The sequence below is a fragment of the Mustela nigripes genome, chromosome 8, assembly GCF_022355385.1.
Source record: "Mustela nigripes isolate SB6536 chromosome 8, MUSNIG.SB6536, whole genome shotgun sequence".
NCBI lineage: Eukaryota > Metazoa > Chordata > Mammalia > Carnivora > Mustelidae > Mustela > Mustela nigripes.
The window spans coordinates 36,469,594-36,486,714 of NC_081564.1; the positions used below are offsets into that span (position 1 = coordinate 36,469,594).

At 37.1% G+C, this 17,121-nt stretch overlaps 1 protein-coding gene across 2 annotated transcripts in view; it reads left to right on the forward strand.

Annotated features, from left to right (window-relative positions):
* Positions 1-17,121, forward strand: part of L3MBTL4 (L3MBTL histone methyl-lysine binding protein 4) — a 453,622-nt gene that overhangs the window by 94,441 nt on the left and 342,060 nt on the right. For both annotated transcript variants that reach the window (XM_059409232.1, XM_059409233.1), the window contains exon 4: positions 11,580-11,634. In XM_059409232.1, coding sequence (XP_059265215.1) covers positions 11,580-11,634 — 55 coding nt within the window. The remainder of the gene's footprint in view (positions 1-11,579; positions 11,635-17,121) is intronic.

Consider the following 17,121-nt stretch of genomic DNA (forward strand, 5'->3'; position numbering starts at 1 on the left):
GCTTCCTTGATTGGAATTTGTAGATAGGGAAATATAGTCACTGATTAATTAGAAAAATCACTGTAATTTGTAGTAAAAGTACATGATGCATCCAGGTCCATCAGGAGGTAACAGAACATGAGGGCTTGGTTATTTTACCACCTTATAATCCTCTCTTCCAAATGATGCATTTTAGGTTGGCTAATGGAAATGTACTGTAGCAAAGACTTATTTTGTGTTCCTTGAACCACTCTCTCTCCCTTTTCAGAGTGTTTTTTTTCCCCCTAATGCTTTATTTTCAGTTTTCAGAACTGAAGTTTGAAACCTGAGAAATCACAGTAATGGTTTTATTTTTCTCAATTCATACTGATTTTCTTAAGTGTTCTGTCTGAGAAGATAAAGAAAAGTGCTCATTTTACCTTTCTTTTTTTTTAATTAACTCTCTATTCATTAATAGCATTGTGGATTTATTACCTTTATGGAATAATTAATTAGCTCAGATAGAAGCAAAGAATGTTAAAACTAGCAGGAGCTTTGGAGAACATTTAGTCTAATCCTTTTATTTTATTTTATTTTATTTATTTTTTTAAAGATTTTATTTATTTCTTTGACAGAGAGAGAGAGAAATCACAAGTAAGCAGGCAGAGAAGGGGAAGCAGCCTCCCTGCTGAGCAGGGAGCGTGATGCAGAGCTCGGTCCCAGGACCCTGAGATCATGACCTGAGCCAAAGGCAGAGGCTTAACCCATTGAGCCACCCAGGCACCCCAATCCCTTTATTTTATAGACAAGAGAAATTAGGTCCAGATAATATATATCATTTGTTCATGATTATATACTTTTGTGGGTGGGGTTGGGATTTGGCATTATCCCAAATTCAGCATTTTTACTGTTCTAAGGTATGATATTAAGTACTCTTTTATTTACAAAATTGTCCAAAAAGTGAGGTCAGTGTATCTTAAGAGAAACATAAATTTATTCTTAAATACAAAATTGTGATCTTTCAGGTGTATGTCTACGTATCTATAACCTTGATTCATCCAAAAAACATACGGACATAAGGAGCTTGGATAATTTAATTCCAAAGTGAGAGGTAACATTATTTTTCAGAGGAATATGATTCTTCTATCTAGGCAGAATTTCAATAGCAAATAAAGAAGTGTGAACCAAACATCCTAATCTACAAACGGAGTGACAGGCAGCATATTATATATTTCTTTTTATATTTGAATGATACAGTGATTATAAAAATGCTTCAGTAACTGTTGTGCTCACATAATCAACTCTTGAATACTATTTCTTGTTACCATTTTCAGTTTTTGCAGTAGAACTTTCATGAGAAAAGACTGGTGTTGTTTTGAATTATGTAAATTTCCTGTGTATTGAGTGGGTAAAAAGGGATGAAATTGGGGTAAAGAGCTGCCTTAGAAAATTAGACCGATTCAGTTCATCATTTTACATGCAGTGGAACAGGATTAGATTGGATTGGGTTATGGCTTTTCTGTTTCCACACCCTGCCTGGTAAATGGTGCTGTGGGGCTCATGCTGTGGTCCATAGCCCTTCAGGAGTGGCATCAGCAGAGGCTTGTCAGAAACTGGTAATCTCAGGCCCTAACCCAGATCTATGGAATCAAGGCCTGCCTTTTAATAAGATACCCAGGTGACTCATATGCATGTTAAATTTTGAGAAGCTCGGGATTATAGTTTTATCAGGTTCTATTATTTTAATTGCATAAAGATATCCCTGATACTTTTGGGTGTGAAATCAGCAGGGTAGAAAAGTACTTGAATTCATGCCATCATTCAGCAAATATTTGTTGAGCTACATTAGGTGCCAAGTTTGTTTTGGGGATGAGAGATGGTTAAGATACTGTCTGCTTTCAGTAAGCTCATCAAAGCAGGTGAGACCAATAATACAGATGATGGTAGTACAATGTGATAAGCCCAATAATAGAGATTTGTATATGATATTTCCAGGTGTAAGTAGGTTACCTAATTTTCATGGGTGGAGAGGGGAGGAGGAAGTAGGAGAAAAGAAACCTCCCCGAGTTGACTCCATTTTTTTTTTTTAAGATTTTATTTATTTGACAGAGAGAGATCACAAGTAGGCAGAGAGGCAACCAGGCGGGTGGGGAGGAAGAAGCAGGCTCCCTGCCTAGCAGAGAGCCCGATGCGGGACTTGATCTCAGGACCCTGAGATCATGACCTGAGCTGAAGGCAGAGGCTTAACCCACTGAGCCACCCAGGCAGCCCACCCCAAGTTGACTCCTAAAGGATAAGTTAGGCATGTATTAGTTTTCTATTGCTGCTTAACAAATTACACCCAACTTAGTGGCTTGAAAGAGCTAGTTATTATTATGTCACATTTTCTCTAGGCCAGACACCCAGGCATGACTCAAATGAATTTTCTGCTTAGGGTCTCAAAGGGCAAAAACAAAGTGTTGGCCTGGCTGAGATCTTTTTGGGGATGGGGGGTGTACTCAGTGGCATCTTTCCAATCTCATGTGGTTGTCGACAGAATTCTGTTCCTTGTGGTTATAGGACTGAGGTTTCTGCTTTCTGCTGGGTGTTGAACAAGGGCCGGTCTTGGCTCCAAAGAGACACTGTAGTTCCTTGTTACAGGCCCTTTCACAGCATGGTATCTAGCTCTTTCAAGGCCAGCGGGAGATCCTTCTGCCTTAGTCACCTAAGGTGGAGCCATCTGTTAAAATGCAGTCAAGGGACTTTGGATCTGCACTTTCAAACCTGGTGGAGAGAGATGTGGATCCATTGGCCATCTTATCTGTGAGTCAGAGTGAATAGGACAGAGGTGGGCAGGAGGGAAGCTCTGGAGAGCAGCAGGGATGGTTGCATACAAGGTGCAGGAAGGCAGGGAGACATAGGTGAGGTCAGAGTGGTGCAGGGAGAATGTGCCAGTGCAGGGTTGTCACAGAGGAGGTGAGAATGTGTTAAGGAGTGGGAGACAGCTGAATACATTTAAGTCTTTATTCTTTCCTCCATTAGCCATTCAGTGGTAAACACCTATCCGTGTACAAACACTGGACGTTGTGTTTCATTTGTGCCCCAAATCCACCGTGGTTCCTGTTATATAATAATGGCTCAAAAATGTTATTTATTGGGGCGCCTGGGTGGCTCAGTGGGTTAAGGCCTCTGCCTTCAGCTCAGGTCGTGATCCCAGGGTCCTGGGATTGAGCCCTGTGTCGGGCTCTCTGCTCAGCGGGGAGCCTGCTCCCCCCGCCCCCGCCGCCTGCCTTTCTGCCTACTTGTGATCTCTGTCAAATAAATAAATAAAATCTTAAAAAAAATGTTATTTATTTATTTATTATTATAATTTTTAAGTATTTTATTTATTTATTTGAGAGAAAGAGAGGGAGAGAGCACAAGCAGAGAAGCAGAGTGAAGGAATAGAGGGAGAGCTGGGAGCCCAATGTGGGACTCAATCCCAGGACCCTATGATCATGACCTCAGCCAAAGGCAGATGCTTAATCATCTGAACCACCCAGGCACCCTTGATAAGTGTTTTTTAAATAGGTAATTAATTTCGTGAGGGTTTTGAGATTCTTTACTCTCCCCTCAGTATTCTTTCATCAGAGATTCTGTTCTTTTGAGATAATGTTTCTTCAGTCGGTCAACAGGAATAGGTAGGCTAACTTAATTTTTATGAAGTCTGGATATATTCTTGGCAGTTTGAAATCTAACAGAACACTTGACAGCTACCGTGGGGAGTCCACCATGTGCCATGTGCTGCAATATGGCTTTCTCTGTGGATCTCAGTTCAGTAAAGAGGCTATGATTTCTCCAAATCACAGACTAAAAAACAGGGTCCCAGAAATGAAATCACTTGCTTAGCATTGCACCACTAGTAAGGTGACTGGGGTTTGGACCCTCAGATGCCTGACTCTAACACTGAACAGAAGAGAACTCACTCACTGTGTGTGAAACACTAAATATTTTAAGGAATCCTATTAAAACACAAGGTTGTCGTATTAAAGCAGTGTGTCACTGCTAACTGAAAAGATAAGCCAGAAAACCAGAAGAGAAACACCAGAAGTAGGAGCAAATGCACATGGGAGTTTAGTATATAGTATACACATGTTGGGACAGATGAATGGCCACCTGGTGAAGATACTGGGTGCTTACTTCACATTATTGTGTGAATATATTCAGATTTATCAAAGATTCAAATGTGGGAAATTGTAAATGTAATAGAAAAACAAAGTAGAAGCTTTTTATAATTTGAGAGTAGAAAAGGATTTTCTAACTTTTATTCAAATCTAGAAGCCATGAAAGAAAAGTTTGGTAATTTCCGTTCTTAAACAACAAAAATCTCTGCATATTTAAAAATATCATAAAAAAGTTAAAAAGACAAATGACAAACTGGGAAAAAAAGAATAAGGCATCTATTAATGTAGACAAAAGACTAATCTTCCTAATTTATCAAGACCTAAAGATGAGTAATCATTCCAACAGAAAATAGACCAAGGATGTGAAATGATATTTGACAGAAAAGGAAAAACAAGAAACTTTTAAATATACAAAGTGATCTTCAGTTTCTTCCTAATGAAATAAATGCAAATTATAATTATAGTAAGATATTTTTCATTCATCATCTTGGCAAAAATCCAAAAATTTGATAACACGCTCTGTTGACAGGCTACAGGAACACAGGTCCTAATCCAAGGCTCATGGGACTATTGAGTGGGGAAGCTCATGTGGAAATTAGCAGCAGGAAAATATGAGTCTCTGTTGACCAGCAGTTTCACTTCTTTCTTTTTTTTGGAAGATTTTAAAGATTGATTTCTTTATTTGAGAGAGAAAGTGAGCAAGCATGAGCAGAGGGAGAAGCAGAGAGAGAATCACAAGCAGGCTCCATGCTGGATGCAGAGCCCAATGTCTTAAGAGCCTGAGATCACAACAGGAGCCAAAACCAAGAGTCAGATGCTCAACCAACTAAGCCACCCCGCCCCCCCCCCCCCGGCAGTTTCAGTTCTGAGAAGCCATTCCACAGATATCCTAGCACAAATGCAAAATGACATACATGCTAGTTTTTCACTGTAGTGTAATATGACTTGGAGAAAAGATCAGAAACAACCCAAACATTCATAAATATGGAACCAGTTAAGTAAATCATGAAATATCATTCAGTGCAATTCTGTGCAGCTGTGATGAAAGACCAAGAATGTTCTCTGTGACCTGATAAAAATCTCTGAGGTATTTTGTTAAATGAAAAGAGAGGTAGAAAACAGTATTATGATATGCTACCTTTGCACATCAGAGCAAGAAAATAAGAATATATATTCATGTTTCTTTGTATTGTTATAAAGAAAATGTTGCAAGGACATATTAGACTCTAATAACAGTGGTTACTGGGTGGAGGTATTGAGTTGGCCAGATGGAGGTGGATGAGTGGGGAAGTTTTCACTACACTACTGCTTTCTGTGTATATTTTTACCTTGAACCATCTGAATTCAAAAAACAAATGATGTATAGAAAGATACCAAGCTAAGGCATCTCACTGAATCTATCACAGTCATATACGGCTATATTGGCAAGTGGTTGCCTGGTTTGCTTACCCATCAGTAAAGAAACATTAATCACATATCTCAATCTATGCATTTATTTGAAAATTATATGATTTACTATTATACAAATTGTATTTTGTACCTTAAAGCCATAGACCAAAAAAGGAACTGAAATTGTGTAATATAAAAATGAAATTAACAGTATTTATTCTGTTACAAACAAGTTTGTTATCATTAAAATATTAATATTCATGAATCTTTTTTGAAAGCTTGATTCAAAGCTTTATGTTGACATTATCTGAAGTCTGTTTTTTAGATTCATTTGTAATGGTTATCATAGCCAGGATGACTGAGTATTTTGGTTTCTCTAGAACTTAGGGGTTCCTCACATGTGGGACTTCAGTGCTGTGACTAGGTCAATCCGGGGAAAACTGGGGCAGTCAGTCTCCCTTGTCATAGCTTAAAAAGACATATCCCAAAGATATATAAGACTAACTTGAAGAAGTGATCGTTCACCAAACCTACCAAGTCATGACACTCATTTCTCAGCATCTCCCATTAATTATGTGAAGGCTTTTGCATATTTCACCTGCTGAATTTTCATCTTTCCTGATGACAGTCAGTTTTTCTTGGAAATCAATAAAAAGTATCACATATTTGTATTTTTAAAAGTAATTTCAAAGCCCCCTCAAACCCTTCATTTGGAGGATTTTTTTAAAAAAGATTTTATTTATTTATTTGAAAGAGTGAGAAACAGTGAGAGAGGGAACACAAACAGGGGGAGTGGGAGAGGGAGAAGCAGGCTTCCTGCTAAGCAGGGAGCCTGAAGTGGGGCCAGATCCCAGGACCCTGGGATCATGACCTGAGGCGAAGGCAGATGCTTAATGACTGAGCCACACAGGTGCCCCTATTTGGAGGACTTCAAAATTGGGAAACTGTTCCCCAATTTTTAAGTGTGTAATTGTGAGTTTATATGTAGGCATACATTGTTTATGACCACAAAACTATGTAAATGAAACATATTTCTGGATACCCATTAACAAATGCTCTTTTCCAGTGAGTATCTTTCTTTTTTTTAAAAATTTTTTTATTGTGTTATGTTAGCCACGATAGAATACATCACTAGTTTTTGACACAGAGTTCCAAGATTCATTGTTTATGTACAACACCCAGTGCTCCATGCAATATGTGCCGTCCTTAATACCCACCACTGGGGTCACCCATCTCCCATCCCCTCCCCATCTTCCAAAGCTCTCAGTTTGTTCTTCAGAGTCCACAATCTCTCATGATTCATTTCCCCCTCTGATTTCCCCCAATTCACTAATCCTTTCTTTCTCCTAATATCCTCTAAGTTATTCTGTATGTTCTACAAGTAGGGGAAACCATATAATCGACTTTCTCTGCTTGACTATTTCACTCAGTATAATCTCCTCCAGTCCCGTACATACAAAAGTTGGGTATTCATATATTCCATTGTATATATGAACCACATCTTCTTTATCTACCCATCTGTCAAAGGGCATCTCAGCTCTTTCCACACTTTGGCGATTGTAGACATTGCTGCTATGAACATTGGGGTACTTATGGACCTTCTTTTCACTACATCTATATCTTTGGGGTGACAAGCCAGTAGTGCAATCGCAGGGTCACAGGGTAGCTCTATTTTTAATTTTTTGACGAATCTCCACACTGTTTTCAAAGTGGCTACACCAACTTGCATTCCTACCAACAGTGTAAGAGGGTTCCTCCTTCTCCACATCCTCTCCAACAGTTGTTATTTTCTGCCTTGTTAACCTTTGCAATTCTAACTGGTGCAAGATGGTATCTCAATGTATTTTTTTTTTTAATTTCTCATTTGTGAATTATTTTGTTATCCCTCCCCCCCCTTTTTTTTATTAGTATTTTATTTTTTGTAAACATATATTTTTATCCCCAGGGGTACAGGTCTGTGAATCACCAGGTTTACACACTTCACAGCACTCACCAAAGCACATACCCTCCCCAATGTCCATAATCCCAATGTGGTTTTGATTTGAATTTCCCTGATGGCTAGTGATGATGAACTTTTTTTCATGTGTCAGTTAGCCATTGTATGTCTTCCATGGAAAAGTGCCTATTCATGTCTTCTGCCCATTTTTAAACATGATTATCTATTTTTTGTGTGTTGAGTTTGAAAAGTTATTTTTAGATCTTGGATATCAACCCTTTGTCTGTAAATATCTTCTCCCATTCCGTGGGTTGCCTCTTTGTTTTGTTGACTGTTTCCTTGGCTGTGCAGAAGCTTTTTATCTTGATGTAGTCTCCAAAGTTCACTTCCGCTTTTGTTTCCTTTGCCTGTGGAAACCTGTCTTGAAAGAAATGCTGTGGCCACTGTTGGAGAGGTTACTGCCTATGTTTTCCTCTAGGGTTTTGATGGATTCCTGTCTCACGTTGAGGTCTTTCATCCATTTTGAGTTCATCTTTGTGTATGACATAAGAGAATGGTCAAGTTTCATTCTTTTATATATAGCTGTCCAATTTTCTCAGCACCACTAATTGAAGAGACTTTTTTCCACTGTATATTTTTTCCTGCTTTGTTGAAGATTATTTGACCATGGAGTTGAGGGTCCATATCTGGGCTCTCTACTCTGTTCCATTGGTGTTTCTGTTTTTGTGCCAGTACCATGCAGGACCCATCCATATGCTATCTACAAGAGATGCATTTTGAACCTAAAGTTCTATCCAGACTGAGAGTGAATATATGGAGAACCATCTTTCATGCCAGTGGGCCTCAGGAGAAAGCTGGGGTAGCAATTCTCATATCAGATAAATGTAGTCAGAGGTATAGAAGGACACTACATCATTCTTAAAGGGTCTATCCAACAAGAAGATCTAACAATTATAAATGTTTATGCCCCCATCTGAGAGCAGCCAAATACATAAGCCAACTGTTCATCAAAATAGTCATATTGATAAGAACATGTTAATTTTAGGGGATCTTAACACACCCGTCTCAGCAAGACATAGATTCTCTAAGCAGAAAATCAACAAAGATATAAGAACTTTTTAAAAAAATTTTTTTAAAGATTTTATTTATTTATTTGACAGAGAGAGAGAGATCACAAGTAGTCAGAGAGGCAGACAGAGAGAGAAAGAGAGAGAGAGAGAGGAGGAAGCAGGCTTCCCACTGAGCAGAGAGCCCGATATGAGGCTCGATCCCAGGACCCTGGGATCATGACCTGAGCTGAAGGCAGAGGCTTTAACCCACTGAGCCACCCAGGTGCCCTGATATAGGAGCTTTGAATGACTTTTGGACCAGATGGACCTCATAGATATCTACAGAACATTCTACCCTAAAACAACAGAATAACCAAGAATAGACCATATACTGTGTCACAAATCAGGTCTCAATACCAAAAGATTGAGATTATTCCCTGGATATTCTCAGACCACAGTGCTTTGAAACTGGAACTCAATCACAAGAAAAAGTTTGAAAGAAATTCAAGCACTTGGAAGCTAAAGACCATCCTGCTCAAGAATGTTTGGATCAATCAGGAAATCAAAGAAGAACTTAAACAATTCATGGAAACTAATGAGAATGAAGACACATTGGTCCAAAACCTATGGGATATGGCAAAGGCAATACAAAGGGGGTAATTCATAACCATCCAAGCCTCACTCAAAAACATTGAAAAATCCTGAATATACAGGCACTCTTTACACCTTAAAGAATTGGAAAATCAACAACAAATTAAGCCAGCCCCACCCACAAGAAGGGGAATAATTAAGATTGGAGCAGAGATCAATGAGTTAGAAACTAGAGATATAGTAGAACACATCAACAAAACTAGAAGGTTGTTCTTTGATAGAATTAATAAGATTGATGAACCACTGGCCAAACTAAGCCAAAAGAAAAGAGGAAAGACCCAAATTATTAAAGTTATGAATGAAAGGCGAGAGATCACGACTAACACCAAGGAAATAGAAACAGTCATCAGAAATTATTATCAATGGTTATATGCCAATAACTTAAGCAACCTAGGAGAAATGGATGCATTCCTGGGATAAACTTTCAAGAGTGAAACAGGAAGAAATTGACAACCTGAATAGACCAATTGAAGCAGTGATCAAAAACCTCCCAAAAAACAGAAGTCCAGGACATGACGGATTCCCTGGGGAATTCTACCAAACCTTCAGAGAAGAAATAATACTTATTCTCCTGAACCTATTTCAAAAAATAGAAACAGAAGGAAAACTTCTAGACTTTTTCTGTGTAGCCAGCATTACCCTGATCCCCAAACCAGGCAAAGACTTCATCAAAAAGGAGAATTTTAGACCAATATTCCTGATGAATATGGATGTCAAGATTCTTAACAAGATCCTAGCTAATTGGATCGAACAGTACATTAAAAAAAATTATCCACCATGACCAGGTGGGATTTAGCCCTGGAAGGCAAGGGTGGTTCAACATTTGCAAATCAATCAATATGATAGAACAAATCAATAAGAGAAGAGAGAAGAGCTACATAGTCCTCTCTCAATTGATGTAGAAAAGCATTTGACAAAATACAGCATCCTATGCTGATTAAAACTCTTCAGAGTATAGGGATAGAGGGAACATTCCTCAGCTTCATAAAATCCATCTATGAAAAATGCACAGCAAATATCATTCTCAATGGGAAAAAGCTGAGAACCCTCCCATTGATATCAGGAAAATGACAAAGGTGTCCACTCTTGCCACTGTTGTTCAACATAGTACTAGAAGTCTTAGCAACAGCAATCAGACAACAAAAAGAAATAAAAAGTATTCAAATAGGCAAAGAAGAAGTCAGATTCTCTTCACAGATGACATGATACTTTATGTGGAAAACCCGAAAGACTCCACCCCCAAATTATTAGAACTCATAAAGCAATTCAGTAATGTGGCAGGATACAAAATCAATGTGCAGAAATCAGTTGCTTTCTTATACACTAACAATGAAAACATAGAAAGGGAAATTAGAGAATTGATTCCATTTACAATAGCACCAGGAACCATAAGATACCTGAGAATAAACCTAACCAAAGAGGTAAATAATCTGTACTCGAGGAACTACAAAACACTCATGAAAGAAATTGAAGAAGACACAAAAAGATGGAAAAACATTCCATGCTCATAGATCAGAAGAATAAACATTGTTAAAATGTCTCTGCTTCCCAGTGCAATCTATATTTTCAATGCCATTCGATCAAAATACCAGCGGCATTTTTCAAAGTGCTGGAACAAATAATCCTAAAATTGTTATGGAACCAGAAAAGACCCTGAATTGCTTAAGAAATGTGGAAAAAGAAGAACAAAGCTGGGGTCATGATGTTGCCTGATTTCAAGCTTTACCACAAAGCTGTGATCACCAAGACAGCATGGTACTGGCATAAAAACAGACACATAGACCAATGGAACAGAGTATCTTTCAAAAAAAAGTTATCCCTTAGTCTTTGTTAGATGGTCCACCTTCCTTCCAGAGTTTCTACGAGAGTGTGTCTGATGAATTGCTTGCTCTGTGGAGAGAAGTTCTGCCATGTTCTTGTTGGGCACTTGTGGTGTTTGTCATATTCAATCTCTGGTCTTTTTCAGAGGAATCTTTGAAGTCCTTTGTCTCTACTTTGCAGGTTAGTTTGTCTAAAGTTAGATAATATAATCTGGACTGAGTCATAATAATCTGTCCTAGGTGCCAGTAGGTTGAAGGAAGATGTATGTTGGAGGACTTAGCTCTGGTGTGGGACTTGCCTCTTCCATCAGCCTGCCACTGGCATGACTATCATACCCAGGCAGGAAGAAGACGATTTTATCCACTTCAGTATTAACTGATATTGAACCTTAATCTCTCTCCTATTTTAGCCACCAAAGAATTAAGACAGTAATAAAGGATTCCTCCCATGTCCAAATGATCGTGGTGTGCCTCTGGGATTTGCATACCCACCCGAAGGCCTGGCTGCTGATGTACTATCCCCATTGTTACAGTGCTTTTCATGGCATGGCTTCCTGCACACAGAGAAGTTCGTTTCTGGTGTGTCAAACAGTTACCCAAAAATATGGCCTAAGCCACATTTTCTGTGTTCTAGGAGCAAGCTGAGGAAGATAAGAAGCCCAGAGATGGTGCCACCCCATTGAGTCACGGTAATCATCCCCATCGTTTACAATTTTAGTACACAATGAATAACTTTTAAATGAAGTTTTTATTAGATTGCTTTTGTTGTTTTAGGTTTATTAATTAAGCTTGTAAACATAGTGTCATTTATTGTCATTGCTGTTACATACTGTTCTGGAGACTTTTTCAGAGTCATCTAAGATTTCCAAATATGTACAGCAAGAAAAATGCTGAAGCTCTGGCCTTGTTTTTTTGCCTTTTAAAAATGCTGTAAGTAAAACAACTTCTGTTTTGTAAACCTTCCCTGAGAACAAGACAATAAGCAATGTTACTTAGTTTAGTGTAATTCTTTGCTTGAGCTTTTCCCAGAGTAGTTTCATCTTCTAATGATTGCATTTGTGCTCTTCCACTGAAGTCTTGTTTTAGAAGAGATTGCACATTTGCTCTAAATTGAATATCCCTCATTATGGTTAATACATCAATAGGTTTTAGATAACAGCTTATTAGTATTCAGCTAATTCTCTGATGTTTTAAATTTATTTATTTATTTAAAAGAGAAAGCACAAGTGGGGGACATGCAGAGAGAGAGGGAGGGAGAGACCCTTTAGCAGGCTCCATGCCCACCGCAGAGCTCACAATGGTGAGATCATGACCTGAGCTGAAATCAGGAGTCGGATGCTTAACAAATTGAGCCAGCCAGGTTCCCCTCTGATGCAGATGGTATTTTCTTGGAATATATATTCCATTATTTTATGATTATTACTATACAAGCAGACACCTGCTATTAAATTTTCTGTAAAATATAGTTGAATTTTCAACATTTTTGCTCCATGGAAGGAAGCATATACATTTGATAAATGTTTTCTAATGATCTTTTGAAAGTATGTTTAACATTTGTTGAATAAGCTTTTTTTTTTTTTTTTTTAATAAACAATGGAAACAACTAAAAATATCTTGAAAAAAATGACAAGCAAAAATTGAGGTTTTAAAGACCATTTTATATTGTTCAGTTTGGGGACAAAATATTGAAAATTCATGATCTTCCATCTAAATGCTTTTAAAATAAAAGTTGTTTTCTGCTCTAAGCAAAATATGCTGCTTTAAATTCTTTTCTTCTCTTGCTATTCAGCTAATTATTATTCAGCTAATTCTCTGATGTTTTAAATTTATTTATTTAAATAAATTTCATGTTCTTTGCTGAAAAAGCAAAATAGAATACAGTAATTTGATAATTATGTAGCTTGATGTTCAACTCCATTGAGATACATTTTAGTTATGCAACATTAGAATTCTAGAAATAAATTTGGACTGTATCTGGCCCTAACAGCGGGGCTTTTTTAAACGTTATTTTTTCCTTTGTACGAGAGATTTTGTGATTTATAATGTTGTTCTCCTTTGCAGGTATATTTTCACTTTAATGCAAATTGTTCTAGATTCTTCTACTCCATGGTTATAACATTTATTCTAGAAAAAGAAGATGCAGTTAGACTAACAATTTAAGAATGTTTGGCCCTCAAAATTTAGATATTTTTAGTAATTTAGTATTTATAGTTTCATATAGCCAAATATATGTTTGTTGTAAATAGTATTTTCAGTTTTATTGGAAGTGCCTCTTTGCTCTTGTTCTTCCATTGTCAGACTAGTTTTTATGGTTAGTGGTCCATTCTCAAAAGTTTTCACCTGTGGTTTATCCTCAAATCTGAGGTTGTTGCTGTTTGTCCCAACTATTGTCCATAGGTACATGTTTAGAAGAAGGATGGGATTAATTTGTGCATACAGATGCAACAGACTGCTAGTGGAAATGGAAATGAAATTATCTGAGGGGGCTTTTGAGGTCCTGCTTTTAGTGGAATGAAGGAAACTGTTCTCTAAATTGCCTATTATATTATAGTGACGATTTTCTTACTCCAATTCCTGAAAATTGTTTGATTTTTTTCTGCAGGCTTCTTGCAAGACAAAAGATTTAGTCCTTACTTATGTCTTAAAAATAATAACAAAAGGAAAGCAAAAAAATTGAATACATACATATTTATATGTAAACAGAAAATTGTATTAAAAAATAAACACAATTCTTTGTCCTGATTTTACAAGGAAGAAATTTCTTTGGAAATCATTACAAAATAATTTACTGAGAGCACAATCTGTGCCCTAATACTGTCCTGTGTTATAGATGATGAAGCTTTGAGAGGCCCTTTGACTTTTTTAGGGTAGATAACTAGTGAATGATGGATCCAGGGTTTAAGCCCACATCTAGTAATTCTAAAGCATATGTCCTTTCTGCTTTACCTGTTATTTAGCATCCTCCTTTCTTTGTAGCTATTAAGACAAAAATAGAGAAAATGAATCTTGCTAAGAAATGTGATGGGAAAGATAACTGCTCATAATCAAGGTGCTAATGCTGTGTAATCCAGCCCTCTGTGTCCATGGGAACTGGCTGAACTAGATTTTTCCTGACATAGTCATGCCTTGGAATTAATTTTGTTTGGTTCTTTTGGAAACTTTCTGAGCTAGAGTATTCCTGGTGATTCAGAAATTTTAACAATTGCCTTGGATACCTCTAAGAAAAAGTTTGTTTTAGTAAGTATTATTTGTTAATAATTATTTATGACTTAAGGTATCCAGTCAGTGTTATTAATCACTCCATAATCCCAGATCTCTGTACCTGAAGTCTCCAAGATAAAAACAGCTCATTTCTTCTGTTGGATGAGTGATCTGGCTTTTTCCCTTCTAAATTTTAAGTGTTTTTTTTTTTTTTTAACTAATGCTAATATTTTTTGGTTGAGTGTTGAGTGTTGGGGCAGTGAGGTCTTTATAAACATAAAAAGAGTAGAAGAAATTATAAAGGAAAATGATATATATATATAAATTAAATAATATATAAATATATTTATATACACATATAAATATATTTATATACACATATAAATATATTTATATATAATATATATAAATTAAACTTTGTACATCAAAGAACACCATAATAAAAATTAAAATGGAAATACACCAGCAAATATTTACCACAACTACTGACTGAAGGTCCATGCACACAATGGATTTAGAAGAAATAATGAGATACACTAACATCTCAGTGCAGAAATAGACAAAAGACATGAACAGGCAATTCATGGAAGATGGAATAAAAGAAGCTAAAACAGAAATGTGTTAAATACATTTAATTTACTAGAAAGCAAAGAAATACACCTTTAAATGTAATGATGAACATTTTTTTGGCCTCCTAATTAACAATTAAAAACATGCTGACTCCACTTGCTGGTGGACCAAGGGAGCTGGCTGTCCATACGCTGCTATTGTGAGTGCAAGTTGTTCCATTGTTTTACGGAACATATTGTTGGCATTTATTGTTAAATAAACATTTCCTTCAACTCTGGAACTCCATTTTTTGGAATTTCTCCCAGTGAAGTAAGCCATCTGCATTGAAGGTATGCATATGATATTGGTTGTGGTACTGATTATAAATGGAGAAGAGCTGGGAATAATATAATTGTCCTATGAATTTCGAATAGGTAAAATATTATGGTACAACTGTGTGTAGACAGTTGTGTGTTCACTTAAGTGCTTTCGAAAAAAATTAAATTACATGGGAGGGAAAGCTTATGGTAACATATTAAGGAGGAAAAAAGCTCAGGTGAGTAATCTCAGTGTGGTTGAAAAAAAAACAACTATCTATAGCATGGAGAGAAAGATGTTAACAATTATGATCTCTAAGTTGTGAAATAAAAGAACCTTTTCTATCATTTCTAAGGTCTTTGTTTTGTTTTATTTTGTTTGTGTTTTTTTTTAAATTAATTTTTTATTTTTTATAAACATATATTTTTATCCCCAGGGGTACAGGTCTGTGAATCACCAGGTTTACACACTTCACAGCACTCACCAAAGCACATACCCTCCCCAATGTCCATAATCCCACCCCCTTCTCCCAAACACCCTCCCCCCAGCAACCCTCAGTTTGTTTTGTGAGATTAAGAGTCACTTATGGTTTGTCTCCCTCCAAATCCCATCTTGTTTCATTGATTCTTCTCCTACCCACTTAAGCCCCCATGTTGCATCACCACTTCCTCATATCAGGGAGATCATATGATAGTTGTCTTTCTCTGCTTGACTTATTTCGCTATGCATGATACGCTCTAGTTCCACCCATGTTGTCGCAAATGGCAAGATTTCATTTCTTGACAGAATGGGAGAAGATATTTGCAAACGACATATCAGATAAAGGACTAGTGTCCAGAATCTATAAAGAACTTAGCAAACTCAACACCCAAAGAACAAATAATCCAATCAAGAAATGTTTCTGGTTTTTATATTTTGCAATTAGTAGGTAATCATGGTACAGTCAGGTAAATATTGAAAAATTAATTTGGAAAATTCTGAACATAAAAACTTCAGTTTATGGAGTAGAGGATGCTGTTGGAATGTCTGTTTTTGGATTTTTTCTTTTTTTGTAAGTAAACTTTTCATTTTGGAATAATTTTAGATTTGAGAAAAGTTGCATAGTATAGGTAGTCTTGTATGCCCTTCCCCGGTTTCTGCTAACATCCGTCTGTAGGACATTTGTCTGAACTAAGAGATTAATGTTGGTACATCACTGTCAACAAACTGCTTAGTTTATTCAAATTCCACTGAATTTTTTAATAATGCTTTTTCTCCAGATTATCATTAGAGGTCTCTGGGCATCTGGCACTTTGACCGGCACCTGCCACTGAACCCTGCCTTCCTCCATTTCGCTTTGGCCCAGCAGAATATGCTGTCTTGGGGCACCTGGTTGCCTCAGTCAGCTACGAGTCTGCCTTCAGTTCAGGTCATGATCCCAGGGTCCTGGGATGGAGCCCCATGTTGAGCTCCCTGCTCAGTGGGGAATCTGCTTCTCCCTCTGACCCTTAGTTTGCTAGTGCTCTCTCTCTCACTTTCTCTGTCTTTGAAATAAATTATAAAATCTTTAAAAAACAATAATGTACAGTCTAGACCTTTTGCTGTCTTTTGCCTGGAGGCCTCTTCTTCTGGCTTATCCAAGTAGCTGGCTCCCTCAGAACAGCATTATCTTCTCTACTTTCCCTATTTTGTGTTTTTCTCCCTCTTCTGTTTTCTCTCAGCATATCCTAGGGCATTTGGCTTTTAAAAATTAAGTTATACAATATGCTTTGTCTCCCACTTAAATTGGGTATCTTTTAAAAAGGCATGTCATCAGGTCCAATCCGGCTGGTAGGATTTACCATTTAGTATACTGAAGTATACTGAAGTAATAATTTACTAGCATTCTGAAGGATTAATTAGCTCAATGGCCTGGAGAAGAATTAGCACAGCTTCCAAAAGTGCTTAACTTACTTTCAGGGAGTAGTTCTGGTGCTGGGGGATATGGTTCATTAAATGATTCTGAAAGATTCAAAGATGGTCCTTTGAGCATTTTACTTCTGTTAGAGTAACTAGTTCATTTTCTGGGTGTAATGACAGAAATACTACTTTACAAAGTAATTGTATGTCAGTGGAAATAATACCCACAA